Source organism: Pavona decussata, unplaced genomic scaffold, assembly GCF_977016875.1.
Source record: "Pavona decussata unplaced genomic scaffold, jaPavDecu1.1 SCAFFOLD_335, whole genome shotgun sequence".
Taxonomy (NCBI): Eukaryota; Metazoa; Cnidaria; class Anthozoa; order Scleractinia; family Agariciidae; genus Pavona; species Pavona decussata.
The window spans coordinates 255,260-268,420 of record NW_028145723.1 but is presented as its reverse complement, the minus strand read 5'-3'; the positions used below and the strand labels follow the sequence as shown (position 1 = coordinate 268,420).

The 13,161-nt window shown below is 39.6% G+C and overlaps 1 protein-coding gene across 1 annotated transcript; it reads right to left on the bottom strand.

Moving 5' to 3' along the window:
* Positions 1-2,787: 2,787 nt before the first annotated feature.
* Positions 2,788-8,624, bottom strand: LOC146453375 (uncharacterized). The gene is made up of 3 exons (XM_085096709.1): positions 8,356-8,624; positions 4,881-7,078; positions 2,788-3,992 (listed from the first exon to the last, which is right to left on the bottom strand). The coding sequence occupies exons 2-3, from the start codon at positions 6,642-6,644 to the stop codon at positions 3,786-3,788; spliced, it is 1,971 nt and encodes a 656-aa protein (XP_084952835.1). The 5' UTR covers positions 6,645-7,078; positions 8,356-8,624; the 3' UTR covers positions 2,788-3,785.
* Between the last annotated feature and the right edge of the window lie 4,537 nt (positions 8,625-13,161).

The following is a 13,161-nucleotide window of genomic DNA, read 5'->3' as shown; positions in this document are numbered from 1 at the left end:
CAATAGATTCAAAGTATATCTGCCTGTAATAGTCTTGCTTCGTCGCAGGATACGTTGGTTACTCGTTGCGTCTGCTAGTTCGTCGACTTCGCTTATGGTCATTGTAATTTTTGTCCGTTACGAACTAATTAGATTTCTTCTGAAACGTTTTTGCTATTTTAGTTTATTTTTAGTTTTGACAGCACAAAAGTGGGTGGAGGCCAAAACCACCCCCCCCCCCCCCAGCCACTCCCACTGCGCGGTCCCTATGTTACCAATCTTCGACGAATTTTTGGAACACTTGAAGTTGGCCTTTTTCACCCAACAGTAAAACATTTTTCAAGCGTTATTTTCCCGAGCGAAACAAAGAGGGGACAAAGTTGAAATCAGTAACTTCTCGTGCCGAGGTCATTGACATGGACTGATACTGAATGGCGTGGAACACTCCAACTCTTTGGAGTTGGCACCTGCTTTGCCCAAAAAACTCTTCGATATCCACAGAATCGGGAAAGGTTATACCTATGTTGCACTTTAAAGCGAATTTAAAACAACATACAGAAGTGGAAGTTCAGTGTAATCAATATTTATTTTTGTGATACCAAAATAAAGAAATAAATATTTTTACCTTCTTACAGAACCAAGCGTTTATTATTAATTTTATTGGGTGCAGAAAGTTCCGGGATGGAAAACATAACGTCAAGTATAATAAAAGGCAAATCAAATCCCTGAGGGTGTGCCTGGGAGGGATGGTAGCTAAGAATCAACTGAAGAATTAATTATAAATCAAACATCGGCCATATTGGTGTCTCGTTAGACCATGGACTAATTAATGAATTACTGGCGGCGCTATAGAGCGGTTGTCAATTGAGTTTCGAAAGTAATTTCGCGTTTGCTTTGGTTTTGCATTATGCTCTGTGATTAGTTAACAAAACTTGCGCCACTTTCTCAACCAATGGGAATCCAAACCAAAACTAATTGTGTTTTCCCCGTACGCGTTTTCCCGCGCTTGGCGCCAGTTGCATGTATTTGCTTCGAATTCTGATTGGCTAGTTGTGTTGTTTGCATCTGTTGCGATTCGCCAGAGTAATGACTTTGGTTTTGGTTTTACGACACTCAATTCGGAACCGCTCTTTAGACAAAAAATAATCTTCTAGTGCCATATTTCGGTCCCTAGATTGTAACGCAGCGCTACTTGTTGTATAGCGTGAGTGAGAGAGCGTAACGGCTAGGTAACGTGAGTACTTTCACTGGAACTCACATTATACCGATTTTGGGGAAAACCACAGTAGAACTATCAAATGAATGATCCGTTCCTATATTCAGTCAACATCACGGCAGTCGAATGCTAGCTCTAAAATACTCAAGGTCTAAATGTGTAATATATAAATACAAAACCTACGGCGTAAATGTCACTACTTTTTGATAATAACAGCAATTAGAACCTTTTTACAAGACTTTTGAAAAACTGCACATGAGAAATTAACAGCCGACGACATCATATTCACCGACTGAAAGAACAATAGATTGCATTCAATGTCCATCAGAAACAAACAAATAAAAGAATTCACATGTTACACCGTCGCACGAAACAAGGCTTGGTAGGTGATTGGCTAAAAAGGTGACACGATAAACTAATCTGGATAAAAATAAATTACTAACGCATCTGTCAATTCCTTCAGGGTCATCTCCCCGGGCATAAGTGGGGTATTTTCTCACATTGTCCGTCCAAGGCGTCTGGTCGGACAATGCCCAATCTCGTACCCACAGTCTTCAGGCTTTTTGGTCAGCGGGGCAACGCCGGGAAGACTCTGAGGACATCGAATTTTATTACCGCAGGATTTCTGCGGTAAAACAATGGAAACCGTTACGGAACAGCCAATCAAAAAAATTGAATTTTTTCGATGTTCCCAGAGTCCCCCGCTGACCAAAAAGCCTGAAGACTCTGGGTACGAGATTGGACAATGCCCCCATGATTTCACTCTACGCCTCTGTAGCTTTGATAGCTTTTCACTGAAACGTTCATCGGCAAATTAACTTTGATTAAGTAGGAATGAATGAATGAGATTGCAGATCCACAGAATGAATAGTGACTGTGACAATACTGAGAAATAGGACTTATTCGAGGCAACAGTCCGTATGAATTAGTATAGCTTCATTACAATGAAGGTAAGCCCAGAAACGAAGAAATCAAATTCTTTTTAAGACCTTTTAACTGTACTGCGGGGAACATCTCGTTTTTTCCCGCCGTCGGGCATTAGTCAAATTCTTTTAAAAAATACTAATGCCCGAGGATTTGCCCGGAGGTGGGATAAGCACTCCAGGAAGGAGCTTGTTACTTGGAGCGTACAGCTCTGATAGCGAGCCTACGTCACGGCGTTTTCACAGATCGGTCTATTTTTAAATACACGTGGAAATACTAATTGAAAGTGCGACTACTATCACCGGGGTCACTTAAAACTGGCCAATCAGATCACAGTGTGATACGAACAGTGCACAATTCCAAAATTTGGGGTTTTAACTGTTTTTTTTTCGTCTACTCGTGATTGGTTCAATCGGCTTTGGTTGAAATTTATTGTTCTTTTCCTGTAATCTGATTGGCCTTTAAGAGACCCCCGCAGAGCAGTCGCACTGTAAATTCCGGTTCACATGAGAATCATGCAAAGCTTGAGACTGAATTTGTGGGAACTTTAATCTAGAAATAGATAGGTCTGAAAAAAAAAACCCGCCATAACACGACCCTCAGCGTAATGGGCTCCTGCTTCAGGAAAATGCCATTTTACGGGTTGAGTAACGCGCAAAGAAACACAGTTGACGGTAAACGGCGATTTATTGCAACATTTTAAAAGAAACCAGCTCAAAACTATAACCACAATTATGTATAACCAACGACCTGGCTAGCCGCGACCGTAATCAGAAATACAATGAAACAGATCTCTATCAATTTGGTTGAAAAACGAACTATTCTCTTTACAACGATAATGCGACACAATTACATAAACAAATCAGTATAAACTATCTTAAAAAGCTAAACGTCCCAATTAATAATCTTGATAATTACATGATAATTGTGAATCCATTGAAAGCCTAGCGTTCTCTAACATGAAATGTGGGCGTTTACTCTTGAATCAACTCAATTTAAAAAACGATTCCGAATCAATCACTCCTCGCTTTGTGTTCACTTGCGTACTTTCGCCCATTTCTAAAACTAATCTAAACAAAATAACAAAGCGTACTTACATATCGGTCCCGCTTGAGCCAAAGGTTAAGAACACAAAACGAAGATACTAGACAATACGAAATCATATGATGCTCTGGCAAAAAAGGACGCTAACCGCTTTTTAATATACGCGTGGTGCATGGTGCCAAAACGTCCGATTACAAACCCAATCAAAACATAGATAAACATTGTAAACAAGATTGTAACTAAGGTAAAAAAAAATATGAAATCAAAACTAATCAAAATAGGCTATTGTTGTGATGCCCTTTAACAAAATTTATTTCTATAAAGTGCAGTGTTTAGAAGTCCTAAAAATGCCACTTCCTTTCGCGGGTGGTATGTAACTACTCGGTACTTCACAACTAACCTTTTAGAGAGCCGGTCCTAAGGTGACTCTTTCAACAGAATAAATCATTTTCTAACTTACTAAAATAGTTCTCTTCCTATTTTAGCGGAATGTTCCTTGTATGGAGGATCATTTGCAAAACAAGGTTACCATTCTTGGATTGAAAGAGAAAATTCTAACAAACTTGTTTCTTGGACTGATAGTTATAGTCAAACATACTGTCTCCTTTCCACACAATAGCAATCATGACGTGCTATTAAACTGCTCAAGGTCATCAATAATTTCCTCCATGTTTGGTCTCAGAGTAGGATCCCTTTCAAGGCAACGTCGCGCTAGACTTTGAAACACGTGGTTCGATATACGTGCAACTTGTTCTTCGCGCCTTTCAGGATCTGGCAGATCCCGGATGCACATTTCACAGAGAAGGACTCCAAAGCTGTAAACATCAATCTGAAATATCAACGGCAACCATTATAAACGACTTAGCGCCAAAATTAGGGACATTATATTTCACCAAAGTTGGACAAACCCTCCACATGCGACTACAATCATGCCGGCAAGGTACTTAGTAAAGCTAATCACTTTCTCGTACCGTATAATATAATTTACCCTTTCTGTAAACACTCTCCAGGCCCCTTACTATTGTTGCAACGATAAAATATCGAGTTGGGGACGGGAGGAAAGGGGGTCTCAGAATAAGTCTCAGATAGATTTGACTTCTTAGAATAAATGAAACATTCAGTTATCAGCTGCAAGCTGCCTCAGCCAGATTGAGCGTCGTTTGTTACTTTTGATGATCTTCTATCGACGCCGCTGACTGAGGAGAAGACAGGATAATAAAGGATGGCTTGTAAAGGAACTGTGGTGTTGCCTCGGTGGTAGAGTCATGACCAGCTACAATGGCCGGTTCAACAAACATCTTAGAGGCAACGACCGTACGATCTTGCAACACGGTCTACAAAATAACTAAGTAATGCAAATGGCGGAAATTTTCATGATCACAGTCAGTTATGAGGGTCTTAAGACGACGCTTCCAAACATTTAACGGAATTTTACTCAATCTAGATCTAATTCATTGAACCTGTTTTTTCAGATTCACTTTAACCTGATCACAACAATTCTGGATCCAGTTCTGATATTACCAATGGAATACGTCAATACGTAAAATATTTCAAAATACATGTATTAATATGTCAAAAATATTTTGAGGACTTTTTGTGTTGGCTCGAGGATGGGTATCAAAGCATCACCGAAGAAAGATTAATGGTCAAAAACCTACTCTTACTAATTAGTGCCTCTGTAAACTTAACTGCTTCCAATGACGACGTCAGGACTAACCTTAGCTGTTTGTTTTATAGAAAGTGCTTCCGGTGCGCTGTAAATAGGGGCCCCAGGAGCAATCGTTTTAGAGTGCTGTGTGAAATTCACAGTACCGTAATCTGATACTTTGCCTCTCCATTGGTCCTTCTGTCGCCATAGCAACACATTAGCGCTGCTTATGTCACGGTGAATGATGGAAGGTTTCCTTGGTTTCTCCTTGTGCAAGTAATTCAGTGCTAGAGCTACATCCAGACAGATAACGGAGACTTCTGTATCGGTGAGATGCCGTTCGTCTATCAACGCTCGTAAACTTGTTTCCATGAGCTCGGTGACAAACAAAGGGTTTCCCTCGTCATTTGTTGCTCCAATGAATTGCAATAAGCAAGGATGGCGGCATCTTGAAGCCATGTTCATTTCTCTTAAGAATTTATTTCTATTACAAGGCGAGAGAATAGATTCATAAAGTTGCTTCACGGCTACAGCACAGCGGTGATATTTCCCTTCAACAACACTCCCCCACCCTCCTTGTCCAAGTTGTTTTCCACCAATTTCAATTTCGCTCCGGTCTATGATCCAGTCAGCTGAGCTGACCGAATTATTTGCTGAATTTTCTTCTTCGACGTTCGCTCCTGGCAGGCGAAGTACGTGTTGCTCTTCCACTCTTAACTGGTGATGTTCCCCTTCTTCTCGCAAGTCGGTTAGACGTTGTTCCATGATTGTCATTTCTTGCTCGTTTATTGTCAACTGATTTTGCAGACGGCTGACACGTTGCTGTTCTGCTCTTAATATTCTTTGTAAAGTCGCCACGTTTGTGTCTTTTTCTCCTAATTGTTCGCGCAACTCAATCATTTGCTGTTCCACCGTTCTCATTTCTTGCTCGTTTGTTGTCAACTGTCTTCGTAGATCAGCGACTCGTTGCTGTTCGGCCCTAGCCTCTCCTTGTGCAGTCACCAGGCTTGCGTCTTTTTCTTCTAACTGTTCGCGCAAGTCAGTCAATTGTTGTTCCACTGTTCTAATTTCTTCGTCCTTACTCCGCAGCTCGCTTTGCAGACCAATGACTTGTTGTCGTCCTGCTTCTATTTCCTCTTGTAAAGTTGCGTCTTTTTCTTCTAACTGTTCGCGCAACTCAATCATTTGCTGTTCCATCGTTCTCATTTCTTGCTCGTTTGTTGTCAACTGTCTTTGTAGATCAGCGACTCGTTGGTGTTCTGCCCTAGCCTCTCCTTGTGCAGTCACCAGGTTTGCGTCTTTTTCTTCTAACTTTTCGCGCAAGTCAGTCAATTGTTGTTCCCCTGTTCTTATTTCTTCGTCCTTACTCCGCAGCTCGCTTTGCAGATCAATGACTTGTCGTCGTCCTGCTTCTATTTCCTCTTGTAAAGTTGCGTCTTTGAGTTCTAACTGTTCACGCAAGTCAGTCATTTGCAGTTCCATCGCTCTTATTTGTTGCTCGTTTGTTCTTAACTTGTTTCGGAGATCGCGGATCCGTTGCTGCTTCTTTTGCAATATTTCCCCTTGTCTGGAAAAATTAGTCAATTGTTCTCTGGTCATTCTGACTTCTTCTTCCTTTGTGCTCAACTGACTTTGCAGATCAGTAAGTTGTTGCTGTCTTGTAGCTATCTCCTTCTGTAAAGTTGCCATATTTCCGTCCTTCTCAAGGATTTGACCTCGCGTGTAACTCAGTTGTTCTGACATTGTACTCATTTCTTGTTCGTTGGCTCTCAACTCACCCTGCAGGTCAGTGATACGTTGTCGGTCCACATTTACCTGCTCCCTTAAAGCCATTTCTTGAATGCGTTTTTCTTCTAGTTGTTTTTGCAAGTCAGTCAATTGTTCCTCAAACTCTTGCAGTTCCTTTTCTTCTCCAGCAATCTCTTCTTTCTTGCTTCCCGACGGTTTTCGCAAAAAATCTTCGCCTTTGTTATCTTTCAACGGTTCTTTTAAGCAAACTTTCCCTTTATTTGGTAGTCCGCCAATATTGCGAACCAATTTTTGTTGTCGTCTCGTTTTCTGTGAGGGAGATTCTTTTGTTTTTGTTTGAAGCTTTACCTTTCTTCTTGCGTTGCTGACTTTTGTATTCAGCTGTTTGTGCAATAATTGGTCAGTGTTCTTTCCTTCTTTGTCCTTTGATTGTGCACGACTGTAAGCTGCTTCTTTCTTTTTCAATTGCTACCATGAACACGCTCTATCTCCTTTGACACCCCTGTTATGCTTCATACCTTGTCAACAAAAGAAATGAAATTAGTAATACTACAGTAGTACTACAATAATTAGATTGCGATTGAAAAAACTGACTAAATGCGATGGTCATTCACTTAGTCACAAATGATATTGCAGCTACTATTTTTTACAATGGTTCTTCAAAGAGCGGCCGGTAACATTATCCAATGGAAAAGCCACTATCTTGAGGATAAAATGCACTGTAACGAATATGCATCTTCCCTGATGAATAGTGATTTATCTTATGTATCCATTTATCCTTTCTTTGGACAAGTAGGGCCTGATTATCATCATCTAGATCTGCGGCCTTTAACAACTCAAGGAAAACTCAATAAGCCAGAAACACGGGGCGGGGGACACTGGGAACGAGGTTTAATCTTGTTGAGATTTCTCATGGAGTCATGGCCAACAAGTTTTACTCAGCCAAATTAACTTCAAACTACAGACGGCAGACTGATCCTAACGTCGGGGCTGGCGAACTTGGTAGAAATAAACAACAAAGGCTAGAATAACTGAAATATCCCCATCCCCCCCCCCCCCCCCCTTTAAAAACGTTTGCTTGTACGCTAGATGACATTGTATATATGTTTGATCAATTACTGCGTATGTTGCGATATTGTCAATGAAGATGGAGCTTTTTAGTCATAATTATAGTCAAGCTAAGAAGTGTTTCGATAGTTAGTCGACATGGAAGGCATGGACACTCTCTCACAAATGGATGTTCGAGTGGGTTCAAACAGACAGAAAACAATCAAGTATAGGCGAATCCTTGCTGACGTCATTGTTTACATTTTTCCTCATTAGCATACGACTTAACTCATAGAAGCCGTGGCCGTATATATGACCTAAATGCAAAAATTGAAAGAGCTGATTAAGTTGAGCAATTTGTGCAATTTTCAGGTCTTTGCAAGCAATATTGAAGGAAGTATCAGCCATCAAAAACTGCGAAATGGCTGGGTGTAAAATTTCGAATTTTTAGAAGAGAAATTCTCCGAAACCATTACATGTATTGGGCTCAAATTTTATGAAAACTGAAACTGTTATGCCCTTTCAATATTCAGAGTTTTCATTTTATTATTGTCATCAGATAGTGATAAGCATATGTTAATGAGGCAAAAAGTGTAAACAAGGATTCGCCTATAGCAGCTCTAGGGGTCTTGTGCCGTTTATAAAAGGGGCATTTTTTCTCGTATCAAGAAAGCTGAAGGTCGTAAATTTACGGCTCATGAAGATATGCCACTTGTGTGACTTCAATTGTCTACATTTAGATATTTACCTCCAGCTTCTGATTCTCTCTTAGCTCTTTTAGCTCCTTCTTGATTCTCCGGACCTTTGTGACAATCATTCTTAAGATGACCATCCTGCAAATAAAGAACTTTTTCAACTTCGAGGATTCCGGTAATGTTTCTGCTACTGATACAGCCTAATATCGCTCCCTTGACCACATCTCTCACAATTCAGAAAACTAAAAGAAGATACGATCTGGGTATACTGTAAAGCGCATTTGATCACCTCGTCATGAAATTATGAGCAAATTAAATTTATAAATTTATAAATTTAATTTAATTCTTTAATTTTAGATTTGATCGCCCCATCATTGACTTGTTTACATCTCGTCTTAATAAATAGCTAACAGAAAAAAAAACATTTTTCTTTTCTGCATTCCCTCCTTTTAGCCTGATTGGGAGATTTCTAGTGAAGAGTCAAGCAAAAAAGGTAAATTGGAATTTTGCTAGTACGTTTATAGGCAAACCTACCAAACCCACTAAGCGAACCCACTGGTTTAATCAACCCACTGTTGATTAAACCAGCAAAAGGCTATTACCACTTTCGGAGTGTCACCAGCGACACCCAATAGGAAAAAGGTGAACCTGTTAGCCTGTCATTTATGCGGTGACCTAACAAGAACAGGAGGTTTCCTGAAAACGCAACCAACGTTATCTTGCAATCCTGGCGTCAGTTATCTCAGAAACAATACATTGAACACATCAGAAAATGGCTTAATTTCTATTCTCAGAGACATGATAATCCAGTGCGGCCAAGTGTAGGTGAAGCTGTAGAATTGTTAACAACCCTGTGCGGATATGGATTGAGTTGCAGCAGTACAAAACCTATCAATATGTACTCTGGCTGCAATATTAGATAGACCTGACTCAGTATATGCAACTTTTGGTGAGCACCCTGACGTCAAATTTTTTATGAATGGCATCGTCCAAACAGCCCCCACACCACCTCGTTAAAACAAGGTTAGATAACTTAACACATACAGATCTATAACAAGTCATCGATTCGACGGCACTTTCATTGTAGCAAAAACGATATTTACACGCTGCACCAAAATGACTTTATATGTCCCTCTCGTTTCCTTCAGGCGGCAAATGTTGAGAGGTGTCGGCACGTATTAGAGAGCATTTTTCCCCATAACAACAAGAAAATCGAAGAAAACCTTTAGTGTGATGCATAGGTTGTGTACTTTTAAGTGAACGGGCAACAGGTAGCCAATTAAAGCACAGGATTTCGTTCATTTTTGCCCGCTCGCGGAGCTCTCTGTTAAAGATGGAAAGTTCTCTTACGGCCTACGAACTCGTAGCAATAACGACTTCCTTCGATTTCTAGTTTCCGGTTCCAATCAAGAAAAACATCAAATTTTGGATGCGTTCGCTTGGAATTATAACTCAATTTCATAGTACTGCTATTATTAAGTGTTGCCCTCTAGATGAATGATTGTTTGGGTCGTTTAACAATAGCCCTCGGCGAAATAGACAAACTTGGCAAATCATGTTATCAATCAATTAATCAATCAATCAATCAATCAATCAATCAATCAATCAATCAATCGTTATTGTTTGTACAATACATTGCAACACATTAAGTTACCTAACTATCTAACTTAAAGGATAAATACAATATAACTGTTAAGGTTAATTTTCACTGAGTAAAATGGTCACAAAAAAATCTTTCCCATTGAATGAAATTTTAAAATGGTTTAAATTGGGCCATTGCCTAATCTCTAAGGGGATCCTGTTCCATAGTGCTCCCTTTTGCAGACTCGTTTCTTGGTCTGGGGATATAACAATTTGACAAGGAGTTTCTAAGATTGTAGGGATGTATACTTGAAACATTAGTAAAAATTCCACACAAGTACGGGTGGAGAAAGATTATTATGGACTTTATACATAACAACAGCTAGCTGTTTCAATCTTTGCAATTCTAACTTTTCCCAACCAAGTTCATCCAACAGATCACTTGAATGGTTGACATAACTAGAAAAGGTAACAATTCCAGCAGCTCTATTCTGTAACTTTTGGAGTTTGTCAGATAAACCCCTCCCAATATTGCCCCATACACGGGACTACAGTAACTTTAATTACTGTTTTAAAATTATTATTTTAAAAAATAGCGCATTGCAAGTGCACTGCACATATTTTGTCTAGTTTCTTTCCGGCCTTGGTCGTTGAAGCACTGTGAAAATTCCAGTTCCTAGTCTGTTGTCTTAAAACTGCCATTGTTTTCGAATTTTCATAGGATACCTGTCATTTAACTGCGTGGTTGTGTAGGTTTATTTGGGTTTTCCTAGCTGAGTAGTAGACGGAATACTGAAAGTTCTGACACGGTTGGTTAACCCTGAAACATTTCTGCAAAACCAGAGTCATCGTACTTCGAACATTCGAGCTCATAGGCTCATAGGTTATATGTTGTTCACTTATGAGTTGAGTTGTTCGTTGTTGCCTGTTTAATGCAGTTGTGAACAGTTAAGTGTCTCAGTTGTGTTAGCGAGATGCAGCTGTAGAGGAGCAGCTGTGGCCACTATCAGTTTAGAAAGCCAAGTAAAGAAAACACAAAAATGTAACTAAGAGTCTTGTTACCTCTAGTCTTTAACCAAGCGAGTGCCCAACACAACACTGAGCTCTTTACAAGGGCTGTTCCATTTCTACTTGTTACATTAAAATTGCATGGTTCGTTGCTTCTAAATTTATGTTCAGTATCAAATATTTTCAAACGAAAGTTATGGTTATATCTTAGGGATAGAAACCCCTCAGAATTCGCCATTGAGTTCGATCAATGATCAAGTTACTGATATCATCTATCAAGTTGGTTGCACTTACAATTCAAATCGCACATCATCGCATACACAATTACATTATAACTGAAAGAAGTGCGTTAGTTTGCGATTAAACAATGATTTCCGTCCGTGACGCTGTTTTGGCATTTAAATTTGACTGGACGCGCGCCTCGCTACCTTAGCGATCGGTTCATGGTCGTTCATGACTACAATCTGTGCAATCGAGATTATCTCCACGCACATCCAGTGTACAACCAATAATACGCAGCATTTGAAGATTCCACCCTAGTGTGAAAATAACGTTGGAGAATGGATAGCGATTTATTTTCAAAAAGTGGATCTTTCTTAGCTGCAACTTGAAAACTTAGAAACTACTTCTTTTAAATTCCACATGAAATCGATTTCTATGTACTGACCCGGGGTATTTTCATAAATATCAAGGATACGTTTAAATAGCATTCAATCTAAATTATTGTATCATTGTACTGAACTTGCCTTTGGTTGTCTGTGACGTTGTCCCTCTGCGCGTTGACCGCTCTTCTCCGCTGGTAGCCTGCGTTGCAGACGAACTAGAAGCATTTCGTTTTCGGTGAGGGAGAGTTGAGACAACTTTTCTTTTAATCCTTTTCCATGCAGTTCGAGGCGCACTTCCTCACCCTTACAAACGTACTCAGATTTCTCAGCTTGTTTGATGGTACGTCGCCGCAATTCCGAATTGCCGTCCGATATCTTTTCTGAAGCTGGGGGATTATTCACTACTTTAAGAAGTACAGACGTATCCTTCGATTGCTCCATAGTAAGGAGCGAAATAGCGAAATTAAAATCGAACAATTGTAGAAAAGGAACCGTGTTTAGCGCATGAGAATCAACCAGTACAAGATTTCACCATCTTCCGTGAAATTCAAATTATCAGCTTTGCTTCAGCGCAACCGGATGGCGTCCGATCAGTGACCTTTGACAAGTAAAAAAACAAGAGAAAAAGCTCACTATATATTACTGCCATTAATAATGGCTGAATAAAACCATCTAATTTTTCATCGTTCTTCCATTAATGTAGTCGCTATGAAATGGAACGTTATCCACAATGGCTTAATATTTGTAGTTTAACGTTGATGCGTTGATTCAGGAATGTTGTCAGAGCTTAAAGTGTATATGACAGATTTTTTAATTTGCTTGATCAAATCTTCAAGTTGTTCTCGAATGAAAATTAAACTTCCTGATCATTTGTTCATTTCCGCGTTTAAGGAGTGTAAAAGTGTCAAATTTCACATCCGGTTGGGTACAAAACCGCGCAAGACGGTAGACTGGGGATAGTGGGGCTGTGACGTCATTACAGGAATATTCCTCAGTTGTTTCTGTATTGACGTCACAACACTACTATCCCAGTCTCCCGTCTTGCGTTGTATTGTAGCCAACCGGAAGTGAAAGCTGATTCTTGTAAACGCCTCAAACGTGCGGAAGAATGATTGATAAGGAATTTTTTTCTATTTTCATACTAGACAACATAATCATTTGATCAAGAAAAAACAATTCTGTCATATACACTATAAGGAATAACAACTAGTTTACATATGCAGCGCAAAACCCATTGCAATTCTATTCGTACTCCACTAGTATTTGTTCCAAGAACCTCAAATGGGTAGGTTTTTTCTAGTGGGTGATACGTTAATGTCCTTAAACTACAGGACCCAGTTGTTCAAAGTCCGATTGAGCTAATCCTGGGTTAATGTGAACTATAACTCGAGTTTAATTACTAACCAACAGCGATTTTTCCAAAATATTCTTGTCCCTCAGTTTTAACTAAGACTCTCCTTTGCCATTAGCTTAAAATAAGCTTCCAAAAGCATGTTTCACGAACGAGTTGAAAACCTCGGTTAACTTTTAATTCTGGCTTAGCGTTAATCGGCTTTCGAACAACCGGGCCCAGAAGATTACATTAATTATCTTGTGCTTGTCTAAACTACACAGAAATCAGAAATCGAAAACCAAATAAAAATAAATGATTAGAACTGTTTTAGT